This window comes from Aquila chrysaetos, chromosome 1 (genome assembly GCF_900496995.4).
Source record: "Aquila chrysaetos chrysaetos chromosome 1, bAquChr1.4, whole genome shotgun sequence".
NCBI lineage: Eukaryota > Metazoa > Chordata > Aves > Accipitriformes > Accipitridae > Aquila > Aquila chrysaetos.
Genome location: NC_044004.1, coordinates 41,012,952 through 41,039,033, shown reverse-complemented (window position 1 = coordinate 41,039,033; position 26,082 = coordinate 41,012,952). Strand labels below are relative to the sequence as shown.

The window sequence follows — 26,082 nt, the reverse complement described above, 5'->3', positions numbered from 1 at the left end:
ATGGGCATCAGCACTTCTGTGAAAATGTTTAATCTTTTACTTGTGTTGATGAACTCTTGTACTGCAGTAGCAATTTCCTTTGGGTTAATTTGGTCCCAATACAATGTCCATTTGAGCCAACACAGATAAACTTACTGGCATCAGTAGGCAATGTGTTAGGCAGTATTGCAAGTGCTGCCTTAAAGGTACATGAAGACTTTTAATAAAGAACCCCTCACCCGTATGAGATGTGTACAGGTATTAAGTCAGATCCTCAAGATCCACGTGCATTATGTCAACAGGGCAAACCAGACTTCTCATCACAAAAGCCAAGGTTTACAGGAAAATTTAGTAGTACTCAGAACATTCACGCCTATCCACAATCAGGAACTATGGCCACTGCTGCCTTGCTGGCTTTTCATTGTTAAAACACATAAGAATACCCTTTAATAAAACTACAGTAAATTTGGTACTCTGCATGAATACCAAGGAAAGCACTGCCAATCCAAGTGTAAGCTAGCATATGTATTAGTTTTTCCCAGACGGTATGACAGCAGCAAGAGAGAACAAGCTTTTCAAACAAACATGAGTAAATGCAAGCATTTTTTGAGGAAGGGTGTCAGGTAACAAACACCATTCTCTGTTTACCATTTCCCCTTCAGTCGTGCTGTTTTGCTGTGAACCCAAACACTGCAACGTTGACCATACTTGCAGGAAGGGGTGCAGAATTCTGCCTCACAACTGAGAAGCAGTAACCCTGAGTGACTTGGAAGCCATATAATTCTATTTTTATGCCAATAAATTGAAATACAGTTGTAACATAGATACATAGTGAGCAAAGAATGTGCTTGCTTAAGCTCAATGAAATATGAGTGTTAATTTTTTGGCTTCTCAATCAGAGGTAGATCACATCTGAGAGGACTTGGAACATAGAGTTGGTGTGTGACAATCTTCATTAATAAAGTAGATACAGTCTAATCTTAAATGTTCCTACAGCTGTGCTCCTATGGAGTTGAATGGAGGACCTGCTACTGCTTCCTCGCTTCCTGTGAAAAAAGATTATCTGATTTTCCATATTTGATGCCCAATAAATACTTTATAATATAAAAAATAATCAGATTTAAAGTAACCCTGAATCCAAATTAGGTCTATACATTAGACTTTGGTTTTTTACACGCAGTGTGGTGTACATTGTCTTTTAATTCAGCAGTGTTATTGAATAGTGCTGAATAAACATAATTAATTGAGACTAGTTAGCTTTTCCTCAATGTGTGGCAGTATTGAAACCAGAAAAACCCATCTTTACATCATGCTTAAGGTTATTAAATATGAGACTGATAGGTTGGGAAAATTACTGAATTTTTCATTGAACTGAGTTTAAAAAAGCAAATGAAAGTTGTGGTCCTTTGATATTACTTCTGTTGCTGTGATGAAAATCAGGTCAAAATGGGAATAAACAGGGAAGACCCATAAGAAAGAAGAAAAAGTATGACTGATCAGTACGATTCATTTATTTTAGAAACGAACCAGTGAGCAGAAAGTGTTTATACAGAAAATATTCTCACCTGCCAAGGATGAGATATTAATGATTACTCCCCCATCGCCTCCATTTCCTTTTCCCATGTATTCTAGGCCAAGGTAGGTTCCTCTAATCACAGATGTCTGATATAGGGGGGAAAGGGATAATTATGTTCAAAATATCATTCTTGCATGCTCCTAAAACCTGAAACTTGCTTTTATTGTTGTGCCTAGAATCTGTATTGCTTTACCAGTGATCTTATTTATACTTTGAAGATTATAACCCAGAAGACACTCCACAGTAATGCAACTCAATAACTTCAGAAACACAATTGCAATTGGTAGAAATAATAGTAGCTTAATTATTTTTCTTATTAAGATATCAATAATCAAACTAAAATGTTACAATGTGAAATAAGAGCTGTGAAGGAAATGAAATAAAGAATAAGTAAATAATTTATAGACGAAACACTTTATCTAAGGATATAAGTGGCAGAAGAACTGATCCAAATCCCAGAATTTCTGTTGAGACACACTGCTCTACATTATAAAATATGTACAGACTGAATCTAAAGGTAACACTAATAACTCCATTTGGCTCAAAGCATAAGAAATTTACACTTTTTAGGATTAAGTTATGTGATATATTTCTGGTACCAGGATATTAAAACTTTGTATTCTTTTCTGACTGAAGTTACTGGAGTTTTACCATTCTTCTCAAATGAAAGTTAGCCCAAACAGACAAATACAGACAAGGTAAAAAAGTATTCTAAGAAATGTGAAATGTCGTTAGCATAATATTAGCTGCAGCACATGATTTTTAAAAATATTTTTTAAAATTTTTTTTTTAAAGAAAGTATTTTGAGGGAGAAAATTTTGCTGAGACCTGTATAATCTTGATTCCTTAAGATCTGTTTGTGAACCCTACTGCAGTCAGAAATTCTGCTGGGATTCCTCTCACCAAACTTCAGACATTTAAACTGAGATGCCTAAAGATACACCAAGCCTGGGGTTATCAGCCTCCTGAACAAATCAAGAGAGAGAGTCTCTCCCAGAGAGTAAGTCACTTTACCTGAGATTTTAACAAGTTATAATAGAAAGGTAGCAGACAATGCTCCTAGTGGAAATGTTGCAATATTACTGCATTGGTGATGAGTTTCATAATTATTTACCAATTTTTTTAGATCTCCCCGTAATCAGTTCACATTTGGTTTACAACTTCTACTTAAAATGAACAAATGTATTGAGAGACTTCTATTCTTATGGAAATATTATTTCAGCTTTTAAATGAGAACTCCATTTATACTTTATTATTGTTTAGTGCTATTCATTTGACCCAAATAAATTAAGACATTCAAAAGATGAAGTGTGATAATACAAATATTTCCACTTCTGTGCATAATTATTTCACTGAGCTTTTTGACCAGGGAAGGTCTACAGAATCATAGAGACAGAAATTTCCCAAAGTAATAAAAAACCACAGTGAATAATCTATACATGCCTAAAACCTAATGGATAGTGGCTAGTTGTACTGAAAAGAAAAAGCTTTTAAAATCAGAACATTAAGTATTTTTCTACCATTATCTAAATTCCCAAACCAAAATTGGAATAATTTTAAGATGGGTATTACATTTCATTTTTATTAGCTGATCTTTTTAGACAAACATGTTATAAAACCTAAAGTAAAACTTCTAATTCAATTTCAGTTATCCTTTGTGCTTGTTGGTTTTAACGGGAACCAGCTCTGGAAGACTGCATGTCCTACTTCATTAATATCGCTTGTTCATTCTCCAAGTAACATGAAGTTAAGCTGCCTGTTGACAGAGATAAAACCACCTGAGGCCTCATTACCAAGTTTGCTTTGGAATTGTGATCATGAATCAGCTTTTTTAATTTTCTATAGTTGCAGCATTTTATGTGATATTTTCACTATTAATATATTTTCAGTATACCTATTACCTGGAATAGTGTAAGAAATCACAAAATATGAATATTTCAAAATTCTGAAATAACATTTTAAATTTTTCTTAAACAAAAAATTCCCATAAAAAGCTTTTTTTTCTCTCCTGAAGAGTTTTGTTTCAGGTAACATGCTTTTAAAAAATGTTTTGATTATTATCAAAAGAATGTTATTGACTAAATGTTTTAACAGAAACTTTCCAAAGAACTATGTTCAGTGGCTTGAAAAAATACCGAACTAAATCTGATTTCTCTTGCATGTCCTGGAAAGTAGCAGAGCCCTTATAAATATAATCTAGTGCTGTTTAATCTTGATTGTCACATGTAAATTTTAAAGGATTTATTGAAAAACAAGACTGTTAATGCCCGCCCCTATTGCTGTAAGGTATACTTATTCTGAATATAAACTCATTGGCAGCTCAACCGAAATTAGGCTTGGACTTAAGGGTGAGTGGTGTTTTTTAATATATACATAAGATAGATAGGCTGTACACAAGACATTGTAGAAAAGAAGGGGTTAATGCTGTCTATGGAGAGCAGGTGCAGGTCCTATCATGCCCTGGAGCAGTGGCTCAGCCTGCTGAACAGAAAAAGAGAATTCCACTTAGGATGATTAGAGGAAATAAATCAGTTGGAGAAGGAAGTAGCTTGGGGCTCCTTGAGGATTTTTCTATTCCTCCATCCTTCTTATTCAAAGAGATAATAGAGCTAGATGAATCCTTGGCCAAACCACAATTATAAGTCAAGAAAAAAGTGAGTAGCTTGACTCTCCTGTCAAAATCACTGTACTGCTTTTTTTCTCTCTAGAATCCATTAACTTAGCATTTTTTCAAGGGGCCAGGGAAGGCTTCTCCTTTACGTGGGTATTGTAAGAGGTTGTCTTCAGAATAAATGTAGACTTTCATTTGGATATTGCCCTTATACCTGCTGTTATCTTTGCGAAAAACTTCTCATCAAGTGTGGCTGATCTCAGGTGACATGGCTATTTCTGATATCTGGGCTGGTAACATAAAGAATTATTCTGGACATAAACTCTGAACCAAATATACAGGGTGAGAGCAACCTAGCTGTCTGCCCACTCAGCAGATAGCACTTCAGGTGAAAGGCGTTGTGTGATAGATCTCCCATTCTTCTGCCAGAATTCCCCACTCTTCAGGAGAGAAGTCCTCTCAATAGCTCTCCAAGGAAGAACAGCAGTGGCTGAACTTACTGTAGTATGAAAGTCATACAAGGTGGGCTTAGAAGTCTTAGTGCCACTTTCCAGTCAAGCCTGTTGATTCGGCTGAGTTGATAAAGTGAAGCTGGCTCTCATATCTGGGTGCCAAACACTCAAACGGGAAAGAGGTTTTCCAAAGGACAATAGTCTTTGGACTACTGTTTTCCGAAGAACAATAGCATATTGGGTTTGGGTTTTGTTATGAAATCCATCTTTGCAAGTGCATAAATTGCAGCCTCAGGCTTCCTCTCATATGAAGTGCAACTTTGGATTCCTGTTTGTTGACATCAGAATACTTAGTCTGAATTCTAGAAGAAAGCTTAACAGCTATTACTTTACTATACCATGAAATACACAATAGAAAATAAGACAGGCAAAGAATGATGCGTTTTGTGCAGCCTAGTTTTCTGGGTTTTGGGATATGATGAAAAATGTCTGTAATTTGCCTTTCAATAAACTGAAAGAAACTAAAAGTGTCTTCAGACTGTGTAGTTCTCCATGTATACTTTTAATAATAATAATTTAATCCCATGCTCTTAACCAACAATAATTCATAGTTTGTCTATTGCAAATAGAAATTCTGAGAAAGTTAAATTTAAAATTACCTCATTAAAAAAAAATGTCTGACTTGGTTTAAGATTAAAATATGCTAGGAGACTTAACTTTGTACAGGAAAACGTGCTGCATTTTAGAGTTGAATTTTCTACAGTTCCTTTGTTTACAACTGCATTTATCTGCATGCATGTTGTCCTTAAACATGTCAAGAACAAAGAGTAGGAAAGTAGTCAAATTTGCAATTAAATGCAGGTAAAGTGAAAATTGGGACAGCTGACTCTCACCTAGTTTTTTTTTTGCTTCTGGCTGCTGAAAACTAGCGTCATTAAAATCAGAAAATAATCTAAATGGTTGTCCTCCTAGCTGTTGAAAAACCTGTGATTTTAGTGATACTACTGTTTGTTTTCTTACCAAAATACAGTGTGTTACTATAGCACTTAATGAAGATGGACCATCAAGGTGCACTGCAAGTCTGAGTGTGCTCCCAAGAGAGGTAATTTTACTCTTCAGCTGCTAGTAGAAAACTTAGGATTCTTTCCGATGAAGTTATAATGGTGAGTGTGGGAATATCTTGTAGTATTAGCTTCCATAAATTACAGATTTAAATTAGAGGAGATAAGACATTCTGAAGCACCATACAGTACACCCCAAAACTTAGTACCTGACAGCATGGTAAGCTTTGCAAAATAATTGTGCAAATACTCAAAACATTTGCAGTTGCTTTTGGAAGTACAATATCATTAATCAGTAACTTATTTAACAAATCATTAAATGGCAATTTAGGTATCAGTGTCAAAATTGGAAACAAAGCTTACAAAATCTGTGGTTCTTGACATTTCCATGTATCCCATGGCTGTATAGTTTTAATTGTATTGTTCTAAAAGAAATCATATATTGAAACTCTGATTCTAATAAGACTCCAAGTCTTCAATAAGACACCTAGTTCATTTTTTTCTGGTGTTAGGAACCAATGTTAGCAGTGTTGTACAATGTTCTTGTATTCCAACATTACACCTGTAAGTCAATTTTCATACTTTGTGTTTCATTTTAGCTTGATCTATTAAAAAAAAAAAAGTGTTCTTCAGTGATGGTGCCCCGAACATCATTAATCATCATCCTTTGCAAGTGGCAATTGCTTTGAAAGTAATTTAGTACACAGTGCTTTTTTTTTCCCTACTGTTTCAAGGCAGGTGTTCCAACTGACATAGTTTCTTATACCTATTTAACAAGGTTTCCCTTGCCACCTCTTGTCTGATACTTCTGCTGTCTCCTTATGCATACTAATATTTTATGCTGAGAAACTATATGTGCATTCCTTCAGTGCTGAAGATGACTACTCTGTTGTTCTTAAGGTGATAAGGCAATAAGAATTCCTTTGAGAGAACAAAATGGTAGTCAGTAAACCAGTCCTAACATTTTGTGTAGGTTTCTGAACTAATCTAGTTCAGTACTAAGGATACTGAACAAAAAACAAATGAAAGAGCCATTGACTTGTGGTTTCATAAAGCAGGTTAGCACAGAGCTGGAATTTGACCCAAGATCATTTGACTTTCATACTGTGATGTTGTAAATTGATGGCTATCTATAAGGAAACATTTCAACGTACTTTATGAACTGCGTAAGGCGAACTTCAAAAGTCTGAAACTAAGTGCTGCTAGTGATATCCATGGAAAATTTTAGCATTTTGCTGTTGGACAGGGAGGTGGGAGGTGATTTTGTCTTTAATGTAGGTTTTCTAGGAAGCAGACAGGTTGTAGCAAGCGTGCAAGTCCCTTGGCATTCCTATGTATAGGTTAGTTTACTTGCTATATGAAATGAAATTACAGGCTCTTGAGTTTGAATTTCTAGCTCAAACTGTGGAAAACAAGAAGCATAGTGGTTGAGAGGCAGAAAGGAGAAAGGAATGTGCAGTAGGAATTGAACATTTGCTAGAAATCAGTAGCTTTTGTACAATGTGGGAGTGAAACACTATGTTTTAGTTTTTTACTGTGCAGTTTTCTCTACTTTTTTTCCCCACCACACATTCCTGAAGGGCATAGGAATAGTATTGCATTTTGAGTAGCTGGGCTTAAGTAGTTAAAAGGAATTTGCTTTTCATTGTACTTCAACATTGGTTACTGTAAACATCCATTAAAACTGTAAGCTAAGAAGTTCATTGACTTAGTGTGCAATTAAGGTAAGTCTGTGTCCTTCCTAGTGCAATATGAACAACACAAATCATTATGCTTACAGGCTTCTTTATGCACTTAGAGGATAGACCCTCATGCCACTAATTTCAAGGTAAGTGGTACTTCTCACTTTCTGGTGGCCACATCTGTCCCTAGGCACTTAGTCCTCTTTCTGACACCAAATTATGCTGAAGAATAAGCAACTAAGCCATTGAACAACAGAGTTAGTGTATTTCTGGTTGTCTTAGCATGCAAGCTTGGTAAACTAGTTACCTATGCCATTTTATCTTCTACAGATAGCACTGTTTTGGTTTTGTTTTTTTCTATGTTGGTAGAGTTAAGAAACAGTGCTTGTCTCAGTCTGTACCGTGGGACCTGCTGGTAATTCCCAGCTGCTGAATCCAGCCATGTGTCCTGGTCACATTATTTTGGGATGAAAGTTCAGTCCTTGTCATTTCTCCTGGTACGCTGGAAATGGAGAGCAAGGTGTTTGGACGAGAAAAAGGTTGCAACATAATGCCAAGGAATCCCTTTTATGGCTTGCACAGCGGAACAGCCTTGTGATGATCATGAAGTCTTTGTCCCCAAAATAAATAAAATTAATCACTTCTGAAGTTTGCCTGGTTACCATTCTGGTTTCTGCCAAGACATGAATTGGCCTTTTGAGGAATAGTTCCTTGCTGATGAGCAAATGAATTGATTTTGCAAGGTTTGCTAGTTGCTGGAACCTTTATTTCACCATGAGCTATATTGAACAGAGCCACATGTACATATATGGTGTTGCATTCTCTTCTCTGTAGTACCAATCTAAATATTTTGCAGGGACAAACTCTGAGTTAGGTAGACTTCACTTTAGAAAAGGGCTTTTTGTAAATTCACAGAAACTTTTTACCTTTGTCATTTACGGAAATAAATTATGCAAACCCATGAAAAATATAAAAACTTGGAATAGTTGGGTACTGCCACATTTTGCCTAGTAATGAAGGATGAGACTGTCATGCACCTGAACAAATTTTACATATGTATTTGAATCCTTCTTCTCTTTGGGCAACACTTAAATAATTGCATCCTATATGACTGGGTCTTTTTGGCATGCCCAAGTTATGGCGTGCAATTTAAAGTTTTGCCAAAATAATGTGTTAAAATGTGCAAAATCATCACATAAACAGGAGATAATTGTGATTTTACTGTCAAATGCTTTCTTGAGTCTATTTAATTTCATTTGGGGAATCAGTTTAAATATACCTACAAAATAATTAATTTGTTGGCATAAGAAAACAATGAGGTAGTCAAAATGTCACGTAAAGTGCTTCTGTACTTTTGATTCAGGTAAAATGTAAAATGTAAGCATATGTAATACCATTACTGCTACATTTAACTGTATGCTGCAACCTATGTCAGTTTTCAGAAACCTCCCATAGGAGTATAAAAAAGGAACCTCCAAGTAAATTTTGGGATTGTCTTGGTATAAAATGTGCTAAGTGTAAAGAGAAAAGATCCTGTAATTATAGCAGCCACTATAATTACAGTGGTTCCAGAAAGCCTACATCATCAACAGAAGATAAAATTAGAGAAGCTTCTTAGAACACCAAATTGTTTTTAACTAACATATATGTTCAAGGCGTATTAAAATGTGGGCACTTCTGTTTCTTTAGGGACTTGAAGAGAAAAAAGTCATATTACAAAATTTCTGGATTCCTTAGGGATAAGTTCTTATGAAGCTGAATGCAAGAAACGCTGTTCTTGTCACGCTGGAGGACTGTAGGTAGGACTCTTGATAAGAATGTATGTGTCATATGTCCTTGTGCGATTCTGTGCATGGGTGGGGGCGTGTTTGTGTGATGGACTGTTGAAACTACACTGGTAATATCCATTTAAAATGGAATTCCTGTATGGTTGCCAAGATCTTTTTTTATATACCATGACAACTTGACTGTATGTTTGTATGGGTATGAGTGGTTGAAGCTGTCATTGATCAAGCTGATACTGATTGAGTTAATGCTATCAGCTTAGGTGGATGTTGTTTAGCACAAAATATAGCAAAACAGTGGAAAGCACTGCAACAGAAATCTCTTTTTAGCAGTTGATACTCTTTTCCCCCCATCTTTATCAAGCTGTCTTTTCTCGTTCTTGGGAAACTGTAATGGATACAAGCAGGAATTGTGGGTTTTTTCCCTCTTTTCCCTTCTAAAATCAGTCCCACTCTTTGAACCTGCTGCTTCTTTTCTGTTCCTCATGCTTTCTCAAGCAGTGCTATCAGGGAACTTCCTTGCACTCCTTTAAAAACATTCCTGAGGACCAACCGGTTCTGTGAACTGTTTTAGCCATAAAGAACACACCCCATATGTGTTTGTTCTGATTTATCTTGCCCCGTACTGCTCTACTTTTGTACTTTGTACTTTAAACTGGGGCAGGGAATATTTGTTGTATCAATATATAAATGGTATCACTAAGACAAAGACTGGCATGTAGAGGGTTTTTTCCCCCCTTTTTAAAAATAGAAAATATGTGCATAATGTGTATCAAAATGTGTGACTGTAGAAGCTATTCCTGTTCTTAGGGATAATACAAAGGATGCTTAAAATATCCTGTGTCAGGGAAACAGAGACATTTTAAAATCATGTATTTCATACATATTTTGCTCCTTTCTCTGCAAGAAGCAAAAAATATTTTATGGAACCAAGAAATTTAACATATCACATGCAGCAGCTTTTTTTCTTCCATTGTTATAGTTAAAAAGTAAAAAGTAGAAAATGTTATATCTTCATTTATGGAAATTACAGTAACTAGATAGAAATGCCCTATGGTAGTAAGCTACTTAGTTGACTCAGGGTTAGACAGGGTAAGAATATTCAAATCAAAAGATAAATGAGGATATTTGGATCTTAGAGTGTCCTTGGTTTAACCTACATGGCTGTACTTCTACTCTGCTTGATCATTTTAGATATTCTGATTCCAGTCACCAGCATGTATTGATGAAATTTTTCAAGTTTCAACAATGAATGAAGTCATTAAGACAGTTATAGTGAACTTACCTATGCAATAGTGTATAAACTATACAATCTTCCCCTTTTTTTTAATTTTTAGCTTGATCAAGCAGTAGCTTGATAGTTAAGCAAATAGATTTCTAAGGCTTGGAGTCCAGTTTTTCTGCTGCTTGAGATGGTTCAAACCCACCTATGGTCTGCTTCAGCCCAATCACTGGTGATAAGACAAAAAGAACCATAAAAGGAGATTGTCAATGCCTACTGTTTGAAGCTCTTGGCATTTGAAAAATTGTTTGGACATGACTCTCTACATTAGGATATTTACCTGGACATTAAATACCTTTAAGATTTGCTGATCAGAAATTCCTTCCTTTTTTGAGCTAAATTTAAAGGTGAATCACTGACAAATGTGTTTCTCACCAATTTTTCTGGTGATGACTAACCAAATTTGACAGGTGGATGGCTGCCTACAGTAACTTATATCCTGTGTTAAATCAGGCACAAAAATAAAGAGAAATAAGTCATCTAGAACACAGGTAAAGTCTTCTTTCAAATTCAAGGGATCTGTACTAATAGATACTGATGTTGCATAACACTGGGGATGTCACACTCCTGTTACTTCACAATATGAAGTTTCCTGATGTTTAATTTGTCAGAATATTTTTGAAATGAAAGGGATGAAGAAATATGGGTAGTTAAATCTTAAAGAACATTTAAGGAAAAGGCAAAAGAAATTGAACAAATGTATTTCTCTTATTGTGGAAATTTTAATCTGTGGTCTCAGTTCAGTCCCTTCCAAGAATAAACAAATTTGACCTTGGATAGCTATAAAAGATCAAGAAAAAGTATTATTAAATCTAACTTTTTTTTTTTCAAATACATGTTTTCCCATTAATTTTTCTATACATGTCTCATATACAGCTTGTGTTACTTGTTCTGGGTTTCTTTTGTTAGTTTGTTTTCATGGAGGCATTAGGATTCAAAGACTTGGGTACCTTTGTCCTTAAAACTTTTGACAAAAACAAACGTTTGATTTTCTTATCCTGAGCTTTACTGTTGTGTTGACAAATTCCAAATGACTGATTGGAGAAAACTGCACATTGCACTCTTCCAAGCTTCCTTTTGCTGCTTTGTCGTGTTTTGGTCATAGGGGTGACTTGACTTGCTGAGCCACCGTCAAATTAGAACTTCACAGGTGGTAGAATAAAAGCTGGTCAGAATTTTATTAACCTAGAAAGCTGGTCTTTCCTTTGGAGCTTAGATCTCCTAGCAGTGTAGTCTAAATTAAAAAATTTTCATCTGAGAAACAGATATTGTGGTCTCACCTGATGAGATACCAGGTAATATCAAAGAAATTGTAATAGTCTGTTTGAAAATAAATTTTACAGGCTTGTTGAATATACTGGGTTTTAGCAAGTAAGTGCTCTTAAGTGGTGTGCTTCTATCAGTGATGATGGTGAAATGGCTTATATTAAAAGCTCAGATTGTATGCTTGCTTCATGGGCAGAGAAAATGTGGAGCTCTTGGTTGAACAAGTTTTCTTGTAACACCAACAAATGGCAACTTATTCTCAAATGCAGGCCAGCTGAGTCTCACAAGTAATTAAAATGTTCTAAAAGATTCATATAAACAGACTGGCCTCCTGTAGATGCAACTGCTTTGGGCACCAAATTATTACACCTACCTGGGATTTCATCGGGTTTTATAGAAAGAATGTTGTCTGATGTTAGCCTGAGTACCTCTACACAGCGCTGTACGTCTTGGATAGACAACTTAAAGGACCCACTGCACACACATTTATCAGTTAGTATATATGCAGTTACATGGTTGTTGTTTCAATTGCTGTGCTTACCAATCCAATAATTAATGTTCTGTCATACGGCATAATCTGTACCAGCCAAGGGTAAGAGTATTGCAGCATTAAATACTGAAGTATGACCATGTGAAAGGAGATAATGCTTACCAAGTTAATTTGTATAGTGCTTTCCCAGTCCTTCTCATTGTTCACTCCAGCATTATTAACCACAATATCCAGCCTTCCAAAATGTTCAATTACTTTTTTGAAAGCACCTGTAGTAAGATCCAAGGGTGAAATTTCTTAGCCCTTATGGAAAGTAAGATATAAAAATATAATGCATGCATACAAATTAATGTTTTATTAGTCTACCACGATGTCTTCATTGTCTTCTTAACCACTAATAAGCAACCTGCAATTAAATTCTTTATCTAACCATTCACCAATATTAAACATATTCAGGAAAACTGAAGGGATTCAGATACCATAGTTGCCTTTTCATTCAGTTTTATAATGCCTGATAACAGGGGTTAATGAAGAGCTTAGCACCCATACCTTTTGTATTAGATAGGATGTTTGGCACCCTAATTATAGAAATTAAGCATTTATAGCTTGATTTGTAACAGTTTGATACAGCTAGTGAATTCAAGATTTGGCACCATCCATTTTAAATGAAAAAAAAGCTTCATGTGTTCAGAACAATTTTCCTGGTTGAATCTGAATTTAACCTAAGAGCGCAATTCTTATTCAGTGGTATAGCTAATATGAATCTTTCAACTACAAATAATTCATAATAGTTCTTGTTTAAATTCGTTCATTATGTTTAAATCCATTCTTTATGAATAAATTATTATACATCCTACTTGTCAGGTAATTTTAATAATGTGTATCTCAAATTCAAATCTTCTTCCTTCTGTTGATGAAAATGGTGATCTGTCTTCCAAAGTATTTCAAAATAAAGAACTGGGAAACTTCCACAATGACATTGTGTTCTCCCAGGTGACAGTGTTCAAACTAAGATAAAAGATGTGTGTGGAAAAACATCATGATGTCATACTGATGAGCAAACTCATCTAGGCTGGCCATGCTTTGACAGGATAGTTGGATGAGATGACCTCCAGATGTTCATTCCAGACTAAGATTTTCCATGACTGCAGACATGTATTCTGACATGTATATATAGTTTGTTTGTTTTCCCCTCCAAACATTGTCCCTCATCACTAAATATTTGTTATTATGTAAACCAAGACACACCCACCCACCCACCCAATATTGTTTTAAAAAACATCCTTTGGTGACTGACTAAAAACGTAGAGTATTTCAGGTATACTGGAATTATGCTTGACAGGCCTTAATGAAACCACTTCACCATCTTAATTCTCTGATCTTTAGTCTTTGGCTATTAGTGTTAATCGGGAGCATAGCAGCAGCTTTGTGACATCTACCTTTTTTGCAGCAGTTGCAAGGGTTTACAAATTTTTTTTCTCGCACCAGATGGTCGGTACTGCTACAGCCTTTTCTTTGCCTGAATGCTGCAGGTCCATCACAGTCATCATCTTGTCATCAGAACAAGAGCTGGGCAGCTGATGGGAAAGGTTTTATTTGTCCAACTGCCTTTATTGTACAGATTTTTCTAATATTCTTATTCTGTACTGGAATATTTTAATATTACTAAAGCCTCTATTTTTGGCTCTCTGCCTTTTTGGCTTTTGTTGTGTTTGTTGCTAATTCATTCTCTGGATTCTCAACTTAATTCTTCAATTACTTCTCATCTTTCCAAACCTGCATCAGCAAGGGCAAATGAAAACCTGTGGCTTTATTAGGAGCAGAACTGATCATTTAACTTAGTTTCAATAAGCAAAATAAATACAATTTGGGTCCTCAATCAGCTTCCAAATTTTGGAAACTGGGTCTCTGATTCCCTTTTAAGCCTTCTCGGAATAGCATCTTTCATCAACCTCATTCTTAATAGAATCTTTTGCCTTCAAAAACCACCATGGATAATAGTACTTTTGCCAATTATTTGTTTATTCAATTCACACAGTCTCGACTAATTGTAGTTTTCTAGTTTACACATTGAGAAAAGAGCCAAATGCTTTTCAGCTGTTTGCATATCTATGTTAAAATAAAGAATGATTACCAAATTTGGAATATTTCTGGTAAGAGTTTACCTGCCTACGGTAATCCCATCTATTACCTATCCACAAAAAGAAGAATCTCACTATAAATTCTTAATAAAGTTATCATCCACACATCAGTGTAAACTGACTTGTTCTTCCCTTTTTAAATATAGAATAATTTTGTTTGCATTGCACACTAGTTAGTGCTTATGGAATCATGAAAATTATAAGCAGCTGATCATATGAAATACTGAATGAATAAAAATGAAAAGGAGCATCCATTTTAAAGGAAAGGTAAGAAAAGCAGTAGAAAGTAAGTACAAACACTAGTTTCATGTGAACTTCCTAAATATTCATGGAAAGAAAGCAGAAGTAGATGTCCCACTTTTGAAAAATCACGGCACAAGATAGAAGATCTTTGTGGGGGACTATGTGAAAGAGCCACCAGAGAAAAAAGCACAGGCAAGACTTGAATGTAGATGAAGCAGCTGATTTCCTGCCCATAAGCATTATGTACCTACAGATACTAGTTTTAGTACTGTGACTTGTTTCATACTGAAAAGGCTGAAGTTAAAATAAGAGGAACTTCATTCATGCACACGACCTTTAACATAAAAAGCAAGTACTGGATTTGAAGCATCCACTAAGAACTTTAAACACTAGGAGTGAAATTAATCCAAGTTTATTAAGTGCTGGCTTGCAATTACAAATGAAAAAAGCAGGAAAGTAAAGCAGTAAAAAAAACCCCAACCAACAAAACCACTAAAAAATACCCCAGAAACCCCAAAGGATTGTAGGACACGATTGCAATTTTATGCTAAGAAACCTGCAGCAGGAATAATGCAGTATCAGAGAAGCATAAGCAGCAACCGCCAGTTCTTGCTCTTGCTCCTTGTGAGAGCCCATTCTGGTCCTACTCTGATTGCTCTTTTCCTACTAACTTGGTTCCAAAACCTCCCTCGCTGACCCGTCCCGCTCACTCCAGTTCCCAGCGCACACCCTGTTGGTCCTGCACTAGCCTGGCACTAAAGAAAGGAGGAATCATGGGAGAGAAAGCACACTGGGGTAACACCCATGCTGCAGCACATGCTATTCCTACCCCTAGGATGCTTTTTCTTGCTCCTAGGTTACTCCTCCCACTTGGAGAAAAAGTCAATTATCAACCTAGCTGATATAAACTTTGCTGATTAGAGCAGATCTCAAATTTAAAGTCCAGCATCTCTCTTATGGACAACATAAAGCTTTGGAATTAGGCATAAGCACGCTAGCTTGGAGCAGTGAACAATATTGCTGAATTCTGGACTAGCTGCAATGTTTTGTGAAAGAGGAATGGGTATGCCCAATCACCGCTGTTGGGGAAGCGGCCAGTGAAGTGTAGCAAATAAAAGCAGAACTAAAAATACTCACATCTAGCCTGACACAAATGAATATGGGGAAAGGGCACTGACAAAAGTGATGTCAAAATCTGAATCTGAGTCACTATCTATGAATGTATCATATTCATTAATAATGAAACTTTGGTGAAGTGATGGTGCCTGTTATGAAATATTGTGAAGGGTGCATCAACATCATACGATACTCTAAGAACTCCATAGGGAACATGATTTATTCCCTGAGTGAAAACATAAGTGCAAATCATACATGAGGGAAGCTCCTTGCCATTCCTTGCATCTGCAAAATGTGTGTGAAGTGTTATCAACCTATATTTAACACCGTGATAAAGCAGCGTGCCATCTTTTCCCAATTCTGCTTTCAGCTACAGCAGCGCACATTGAAAGTAAGTGTGCCGTATGGAGAGAGCACTGCAACCAGAGCAGAATTTATTACTCCTGTGATGAGGGAATACAGCTTGGAGTCTGTACTGAAGCCTCATAAAAAGCAAGTCCGTGCTTTAAAATGTATATATATTACTCATGAAATAACAGTTATTTTCTGCAGAGGCTTTCATGCAAAAATATCACAGACAGCACTCAACGAAACCGATTTCTCTGGCTTTTCTTTACAATGTGCCGAGTAACACGGTGAAATACACGCACGCTGGTAGCAATGTTTCACATCTGCAGGTTCAGGAGCGAATCCTTTTTGAGTCACTGTCAGGAGCGATCGGGAGTAGGCTGTCCTCCAGAAACCTTAATTGCACACTTATTGGTGCAGCAGCCCAGGCTCTTTCAGGTTGCTGCATGTTAAGCCGGAGCACAGCGCTGACAGTTTCCTCCTTACCTTTCAGCTGCTCCTGATCCGTAACGTCGCACTGGATGAACACCGTCCTCTGCGCTTCGAACTGCTCGGCCAGGGCCGCCTTGCTCTCCTGCCCGGCCTCGGAGTTGCGGTCCAGCAGCGCTACCTGAGCGGGGAGGCAGGCAGGGAGGGAAGGAAGGCTGAGCGGAGGGCGGGCGGCCGGCCGGACAGACGGCCGGCCGGAGGGACGGCTCCCCCGCCGAGCCGAGCCCGGCGGGCTGCCGCCACCCCGCGCCCGCGGGTACCGGCCGGCGGGGCGAGGCGGGCGGCGGAGGGGAGGGGGCCCCTGCCGGGGCTTACCTTCGCGCCCTTGCCCAGCAGCGCCTGGGCGAAAGCCCTGCCGATGCCCTGCGCCCCGCCGGTGACCAGGGCCACCTTGCCATTGACGTGCATGGTGGCCGCGCTGCTGCCCGAGCAACCTAGCTCGGTGTCACCTGCCCGGTTTCCTTCCTCTCTCCTTCTCTCGCTCGCTCCCTCCCTCCTGCCCTCCCGCCCTCTTTCTCTTTCTCTTTCCCTCCTCCTCCTCCTCCTCCTCCTCCTCCTCCTCCTCCAGCCGCTGCTGCGGCTCATTCCCCCCCGCTCCCCTCTCGTGTGACCGAGAGCCGCCCGGAGCTGCCTGGGCGGGGGGAGCAGGGGTGGAGCAGGTCATTAAATCCTTCTCCCGAGTGCCTGGACGAACCCCAGAGATCAAGGGCCAGAGAGGAGACCGGCTTCATCCCCTCTTCAGCCCACCGGGCTTTCCGGCGAGGGCCGGCTCTCGCCCGGCGGCCCCCGGGGAAGGGCTCCCGGGGCAGCTCCAGCTCCCCGCGGAGGAAGGGGTGGCGGGGGAGAGCCTTTGCGCCTCCATAAATCGCGTGAGAAGCGGCTACAAGCTTCGATAAGGGCTCTTGGCAGCTCCTGCGGCTGTGTGCGTTTTGGTTGGCCCAAGTTGCGTGAGCAGCAGGGTGAGGAATTGAAAGTTCAGCCTCGAAAAAAACAAACAAGGAGCCCTTTTTCACACTTCAAAATACCCCACCAGCCTTCTCCCTCTCATTCTGCCAGTAAGTAGAATTTATTTGTACGAAAAAGCAGCCATTAAACATTACGTGTATTAGACATATCAAGAAAAGTGCTTTCTAGAAATTCTCAGGTCTGTGGATAACATGGCTTGTACCTTAAAAAATGTTTTAACAGCTTTTAAGCTTATAAGCCAAGTTCTGCTCCATAATGTGAATTATATGCAACTAAAATTTATCAATACAAAGATATACCACCCTACAGTAGAAATAAGAGCATCCTTAATGATCTAAAAGCTGAAATCAATTTTCTTGTTCATTAGCCTGTTACGAGCTTCGTAAATGTTATCCCATGGTGTGGAGTGTTGGGTAGATGGGGAAAAAACCTTTGTTCCAGTCCTAAGCTCTATAAACATATGTACATCGTGTATGTGCGTGTGTGTATTACACACACACACTTGTCTTTTGCGTTCTCTGTTTTCTTTTGTCTGGTGTATCAGGTTTAAACTTCTTGCTTGTGCTTTCAAGGCCCTGAAGTACTCTGAGGCAGACTTCATCTCTATCATAAATGTCTGTTGTCATTTTTCCTTGCTTCTCAGCAACAGTGTGCCTATTTTGCCCCATCTCTCACCCTAGCTGCCTGTTTTCTGCTAGGCTTCTTTTATGTACGGAATTCCCTTCTTTTGTATTACCTAGAAGAAACAAATTATATCATTCCTAACACCAGCAAACTGTTACAGAACCATTAAGGTAACTATGTTACCTAATTGAGTAAATTGAGTAACACAAGATCTTGTTATTATAACCTTTGTCCTTAAAAATGTGAACTAATATAATCCAGCTGCTAAATTGGATAGCAGCCATTTAGTTTTCCTAAAGATCATGATTCACAGTTCTTCATAAAAGCAGTCAGAGCTGGCCTCTGGGATTACTGATTTATTTGAATATGATACCTGTGTTTCTGGGAGGGCTCCAGATTGCTTCGGAGCTGTGAAATTTGTGCCACCTAAACTGCCATGCCTAATGAGCTCTTTCCCAACCAGATGAGCCAGCCTCCCTAATTTGTTGAGAGACAAGTATAGTGCCAGGTCAAAGGCACATCATGAGAAGAGTATTACTACACAGGGACCTAACAATAGCGTTATAGTGGAGTCTTTCACCCTCAACCCAACCCTGATAAACACGTGTCCCGTCCCCCCTCCGCCCAACCTTTGGCCAAGTCATGATCAACATTTGTCATGGTCTTTATTTCCATGACGTATTAATATTTTTTTAAGGTGCTATGCAAAGGAAAAGATCAATAAACCCCTCTGTGTTTCCAAACAGCTGTAGTTGGAATGACCTTTGGCAACTGTTTTCTAAATTGTTGATAACTTGGCTTGAATGTTAAGAACAATCTGGACTCTTCAGAGATGCTGGAATGCTTTAAGGTCTGAGTGCACACACTGTTTCCGTAAAACAAATCTTGTAAGTCTGTGTCGCAAAGATCAGCTTGGTTGAATATAATCCTGGGTATCATAGGTTGAAATCATTAAAAAGTATTGCAATAAACTAACCCAGGGTTTCCAACTCTGTTGGCTGAATGGACTCTTTCCGTTATTCCATTCAAGAATCCAACCGATACCTCTTGCAAGATGGCAAAAAAAAGGCTCCACGTCAATACCCATAACCTTGGCAAAATATATTTGAAATCAGAGACAGTGTTCCTAGCTAGAACATTATGTGCCAATCCTCCAAATCCAGGAGGAAGTAAAAGAAGGATGGTTCTGTGATTTACCCCTGGAGCCAGCAGAGATCGCTTGCCTGTAAGGGGCGTGTATGCTCTGCTCCTTCAAACCTCACTGGATTTGCTACCGACTCACTACAGGTACTCTTAATAAAACTTTGTTGCAACATAGTCCTTTACCACCCCAAGTTTGTAATATGACCACCTGCATAAAAGATAAAATGTTGCCCATAGGAAAAAGCTCTTCCTAGACATTTACCTTGTTAGAAATCCAGAGTTAGCATCTCAGTCTTTTTGCTGAAACTTGGGGGCGTTAGTTATGAAATATTTTTCTCTCTGTGGTTTATAAATTGACAGGTTTTGAATGTTGCCTTCAATTCTCATGAACGCTTTCACAGAAGCATGAGGACTTCCACTTTTTAATGTTTCAGTGGTCCACCTTTTCAGACAATCTATCCTTAAGCAAAACCAGTACCCAACTTCACAGAGAAAGTTGGAAGAGCTGTCACAATGGGGATTAACATACTATAAAGGATCTATCTTCCTGAGTGGCCAGCTTACAGAAGGCTATATGCTTTGGGTACCTTGTTCTGCATGTGAGAGAATCTGATATGCTCATTTAAGAAAATGTGAGATAGTTAAAAATGATGTTAGATAGTTAAAAATTGATGATGAATTATTCAATGGTAAAGTCAAACCAAAACATATCACATTTATGATTTTTTCATTGAAAGTTGCACTAACACTTGCCCTAGGGGTTTGTCATCCAATATGTTAGCTAAACTCAAAAGTACCACAAACAGCTACCATCTGAAATCACAGGCATGAAAAGATATTAAATGACTCCATGAATGTTTGATTTGGATACTCTGAGAGACAAGTAATTCCATATAGGTAATCTGCACTTTCTGTTCAAAGTTAAGAAATAACAATAATACTAAATAATGTCATAGATGCTGAAGCTGTTCAGATTAAATCTTTCACACGCACTCCCTGCTAACAGTGCAATGCCAAATGCATATTGACATTTGCATGTTGTTTGTGTGCAGAATGTGATTTCATTTACTGTTTTATAGTTCACCTTTTGGCTAGCAATAAAATGTCTTTTTTTTCTTTCTTTCTTTTCATGGCTGTGGTACTTCCTCTTCCATTTCCCTCCATTTACTTACCTTTATTCTTTTAGACGGCCCATGGCTTATGCTCCACTGTTCCGCACAGACCACAGTGGCATCAAAGCGTGAAGAGACTCCAGGTGGTTTTAATCTGTTTTTGAAAAGGAGACATGAATATAATCTCTCTCAGATGTATGTCACCTGTTCATTCAAAAACAGTTTTTCAAAAAGCAATCCATGTCTCATTTTTGTTACCATCTCTTCATACTTTGCAAGGTGCTATTCAAGTTGCTCTGAAAGTTAAACAAGCGATGTCACACCTCTGTATGGATCATTAGGCAACACATTTAGGAGGGCATCCAAACACAGTTACGCAGCATGTGTACTTTGGTATGTAGTTTAGTGCATTTCCCCAACTTCTACTGAGAAGAATGGGTGGAAAACAAAGCTAGAGAAATGCCCCAAATATCTAGCTTTGCATGGAGTAATTAAAGGCCAGATTTCAGCTCACATACTTAGTGTGGTGTGACCAAACCTTCCTTAAGAAGAAACTTAAGTGTTCAGCAAGTATAAGAGAGTTTTCCATGTCCAAGAATTTTTTTCATGATGCGATTTCTGTATGATGTCTCTGTATGTACTAAGTTAGAAAGGCAGCAATTACTGCATAAGAAGATGAGGTTATGCAGCTATGCTTTATTTCAGATATTATACCTAGCTGTGTATACAAAATAATTCAAGACAGATAGACTGCTTGCCAGAAATGTCAAACTAAGTTAGAGGGCAAGCAACTGAATGAACAACAGGCTGAGAGATTTGCCAAAACACATTTTTACAGCACAACATCATATCAGCTCATGCTAGTACAGTGGCTAGATTATTTTGCTCATGCAGGACAACAGCAGTACATGCACAACAATACGTCATGTACTTGGGGAAAATAAGAGAACACAGGATACATCAAAGCAGAGTATAAGAAAATAGTTATAAAAATTCTATTACCAGAGCTTGTGCTATACGAGTTTTTCAAGATGTCAGGACTTCCATGGTGAGATTTGGAGGAAGACACTAAAACAATACCCCTGTGGTTGTCTGTCTTTCAAAAATAGCAGGCAGGATGGGAGAAAGCATAATGTGTTTTTTGAAAATACGAGAAATAGCAATTGAAGTTAGTAGTATTGTCGTAATAGAAATGGAAGTTAATGCCTTAGCAGTATATGAGAATAAAAAGGCTGGCTTTAGTAGCTTAAGGAGGATCATAAAGTGAAAACTAGACCACTTTGCTTTGTAAAGTAGAAAAGAGAAGTCACTGGAGACATTCAAAAATGGAAAGAGAAAATTGTACAGTGCAATTTCCTGATTTGTAAGAATGCCTAGAAAGTATGCAAGTTTTGTAAAAAGTTTTGTCAGAGAATGTGGGAGGGTGTTACAGTAAATGAGAGGTAAGAGAGGTGATGACTGTTTTTTAGATTGCCTTTAACTGGCATTAGAGAAGAAGGAAGGCTAAGAGTTAGAAAGCTTCCTGTCACTTTGGAAACATCTACTACGACTGAAAGAAAGGTTTTGGAGTAAAGAAAATTATGTAGTGGAATATATCTAGTGAAGAGGGGTAGGAAATAGCTGCCTAGGAAGCTAAGGATAAGGGGATTTAGGAATCCAGTCTTGGATACCTATTCAGAGAGGCTTTCCAGCTCTCCAGCGTGCCTTTCCTTGATCAAATTCCTACTGTCATGTTCAACATTACCACAGCCCATACCTTAGGCATCACAATGGTAAATTTTTCAATCCATTGTCATGCATATAGATCAAATAACTAAGGAACAATAAGCTGCTAGTGTTTCACCTTAGATACTTAATGCTTTTAAAGAAAAAAAACAAAGTCAAAGCAATTAAGGTAACACAGGGCTCAATGAGGATATGAGTATTATTATTTAAATCACTTTTTAAAGTCACTAAATAACTTAGGGAATATGGGGTTAATTCCATGCCTGAGAACCAATAACACATTTTATAAAACTGTAGTCTACTGGAAGAATGAGAACATGAGCATGAGTGTGTATGGCCAGGGCAGTACAGGCCTTGCTAGGAAGGCAGTTCTGCAAGGTGTTAAACTTCTCAAGGTTCGAGCCAGGCTTTAAATGAATAAGGAAGGATTCAGTGTTAAAGTATGCCCTGCCCTTTCTCTATCTGATATAATTATAGGAGAACCTTTAAAACCCTGTATTTGGCACTGTCTTTAAACACCACAGCAGTATGGCAGCTGGCAGTAAAAACAAAACAAAAATATGTGAACCCCTCCCATGCCTCTTGCAATTTTGGCAACACGCTATGTGAAGGACTGACTGTCTACCCTATTCATTTGATTATCAACTCATCAAGCAGTGCAAATATCTATACATTTGGAAAGAAATTGTTGTAGGCTTACACTCAAACTGTAAAAGGCTTCTTAAAAAGCTAGTGTGATCAATTAAAATCAGACCAGACACCCAGTAAAGTAACTTGTGTTTCTTAGAACTGTGTAATTCTAGTGCAACTGAATTGTTGTCTACTTCCTTAAAGGATTATAATGACATAGATAAAACTCATGCTTTTTGATATTTGTTGAAATGCTGGAGCCTTATTTATTATCTTATTTGATAAATAGTACTAATGTGCTTCCTTTGACTAATATCCAGTTGAAGAGAGAAGGAATACATTTTTGATTATGTTTTAACTTTTAAAAAGTAAGAACCTAAAAAAAAAGAGAGAAATCCCAGAAAACCTTCATTCCAACTTTGAAAAATTAGCAGGGAGCCATGAATCCAATGAATCCTCCTTATTCTGCTCTCCAAATTTCTGTAGGGTCTGATGATGATAGTTGTCTTCCAAGCTAAAGTTTTGTTTCCCTCCTCTTTTTTTCTTGATGTATAATCACTGTCTAGCTACATCAGTTTCTGGGTGTTCTGTTTTAGGAAAAAAATATCACATACAGAGCTTTTTTGAGGTGAGGCACAGTATTTTGCGCTGCAAAGTGATTGTTAGATGTATGTTTTAGGGAAGTCAGAGAACTTCCACAATTGTCTTGCGTGCAAAAACCTGGAAGTGCTACAGAATACTTGTAAGGTACTATAGATTACTGTCTGGTCAGAAGAATGATGCAGTGACATTCAGAAATAATATGGAAAAGTGAATGAAAACTCAAAAAAAAGGTACGAAAAAGGAAGCAAAAGAACAGATGAGTGATATGCTTACTAGAAATGACACTTGTCAATTAAGATGAAACTAACAGAGTTGAAAATCTCAAATGTCAACACCACGGCACTTATGTTTATAAGAAGTCTATGCTTTTAAATTATTTTTTATGCTTATTGTTATGAAATACATGAAATTGAATCAGAAACTGAGTAATAACAACAACAAATATATAAAGCTACCAGAATCAAGTTCTTAATTTCTTAAGGAAATGTAACTGCTGATATTAGTTGGTGGAAATACAAAAACAATGCATAAATCTTTATTTCAGGCATGGTCAATGTAACCTTAAATGTAGATATTAAAAATAACAGCAGTTATTTAAAAAAATCTATAAAAATGTGTAATAAAGTAGTTCTGTGTCAAAGGGAAGACCATAGCTAATACTTTAAATTTAAGCCAGTATCCTGTTTGTGAAGTATTTTAACTATTAGAAGTTTACAGTCAATTACTGCATATTATTCCTGATCATTTAAAATGTTTACAACTGCAAAATAAACTACATTTTCTAGTCAATTGAGAATATTGTATTATGGGCTTTCTAGCTGAGATCCTTAGATGAATCTTGACTTAAAAAGGAACATTTGGGGTTTTGAGGAGCTCTGCAGTTAGTAAAAGGGGCATGTTATGCTGGTGTAAGCACCTTTATTTTTATGGATGCAGCCATGTTCACCCTTCTGTCCATATTAAAAGCTCTAACCAAAACATTTAGTACAAATCTGTGTGGAGGCATCATCTGCCCATGCTGAATTCATTTGCTGAGACCTACAAATTAGTTCCTGTTTATGTAATAGTGTTTACTACATATAACCATTAGGAAGAAACCAAAATCCTCAATGTAATTATTAAGCTAGGTTCAAATTGGCCATTACATTCTAGGGTATCTGGAAATATTACTAGTAAGTACATTCCTCTAAGACAATATAAATAACTAGGTATCTCTCTTCCATTTCCTATTTCTGCCATTTGAACATGCAGAAATAAACTTATCCATTCTCAGAATTAAAGACATCTGAAAGCCTTTTTTGCTACTGGAAAAATTGTATCTTTGACTATGTTATGAAACTCGAAACCTCCTGACATATTTTTGTTGGGACAGTAAACCTATAATGGGTTGCAAAAATTTTTATGTGAAGCCATAAAAACACGTCTTCCAAGACATTTCAGAAATCATATAAAAACAGTATCCACAGCCACATCAAATATGGTAACGTACTTAGGTATTCAATAAGGTCACCAGTATGTCATTTTAAATGACAACACAGAAAACCTAATAAAGAATTATTGTGAAATAAATGAGGACCTGGAATTTTAGAATGTCATATGCAAAGGGAGATGCATAACACACCATTAAGACTGTGGTCTGAAGTAAATAAAAAATTTCTTTAAGATCTAAGAACAGGTTCAGTCTAACATAGAGTTCCATTGCAGTTGACTCTGAAGCTGTTTTTTCACAATGATTTTAATAATGGTGGACAAAAATCTGAATATGTGTCAGCACTGTGCCCTTGCAGCAAAGGCGACAAACAGCCTCCTGGGCTACATTAGGCAGAGGACCACCAACAGGTCGAGGGGGTTATCTTTCCCCACTGCTCAGCCCTGGTGAGATGCATCTGGCATGCTAGGTCCAGTTCTGGGTTCCCCAGTGCAAGAGAGACATGGATGTACTGGACCAGGTTCAGTGAAGAGCCACTAAGTTGATTAAGGGACGGGAGCATCTAACGTGTGAGGAGAGGCTGCGAGAGCTGGGACTGTTCAGCCTGGAGAAGAGAAGGATGAGGGGCATCTCATCAATATGTGTAAATACCTGATAGGAGGGTGTAAAGAAGACACAGCCAAAGTCAGTGGTGCCTGGTGACAGGACAATTGGCAATGGGCAAACACTGAAATTCAGGAAATCCCACTTAAACACCAGAAAAAACTTTTTTCCTGTGAGTGTGAGCACTGGATCATGTTGCCCAGAGAGCTTGTGGAGTCTCCATCCTTGAACATAGCCAAAATTTAAATGGATGCAGCGTTGAGCAACCTGCTCTGGGTGACCCTGCTTTGAGCAGGGGGGTTGGACTTGATGATCTCCAGAGGTCCCTGCCAACCTAATGTTTTGTGATTCTGTGAATATCATAAGGACAGTTTCCACTTGTAATGTTATCAAGCTAAATCACCAGCCAGTAAATTAAAATGACATAAATAACAAAACCTTTTTGTTTATCATTTAATGTTTAATATGGATATAGGTATGGTTAGACTACAAATGGTTCCAGTGTACGAAAGAGTTAAGGCCATAAATATGCTATAAACAAGCACAACCAATTTCTCCCCACAGCTCATTAATGTAACATTATGCATTTACATTTGCAGAGCAACCTGAGGTCGCCTTGCAGAAACAGAGAAGGAAAGCAGGCCACTGCCACATTTTTCAGAAAATGTTTTTTACTGAAGTAATACAGCTGTACAAGGAACATTTGAATATGCATCACAGCAACTAA

At 37.7% G+C, this 26,082-nt stretch overlaps 2 protein-coding genes across 3 annotated transcripts in view; one reads left to right on the top strand and one right to left on the bottom strand.

Moving 5' to 3' along the window:
- Positions 1-16,982, bottom strand: part of HPGD (15-hydroxyprostaglandin dehydrogenase) — a 27,735-nt gene extending 10,753 nt beyond the window's left edge. For both annotated transcript variants that reach the window (XM_030025086.2, XM_030025097.1), the window contains exons 1-4: positions 16,836-16,982; positions 16,518-16,641; positions 12,346-12,452; positions 1,545-1,641 (exon numbers count right to left, since the gene is read on the bottom strand). In XM_030025086.2, the coding sequence (XP_029880946.1) occupies positions 1,545-1,641; positions 12,346-12,452; positions 16,518-16,641; positions 16,836-16,928 (421 nt within the window). In that variant the 5' untranslated portion in view covers positions 16,929-16,982. The remainder of the gene's footprint in view (positions 1-1,544; positions 1,642-12,345; positions 12,453-16,517; positions 16,642-16,835) is intronic.
- On the top strand, positions 16,927-26,082 carry LOC121233529 (translation initiation factor IF-2-like). Its single transcript, XM_041125938.1, has 3 exons — positions 16,927-16,976; positions 17,202-17,575; positions 25,955-26,082. Exons 1-3 carry the CDS (start codon positions 16,927-16,929, stop codon positions 26,080-26,082), a joined length of 552 nt encoding a protein of 183 aa, XP_040981872.1.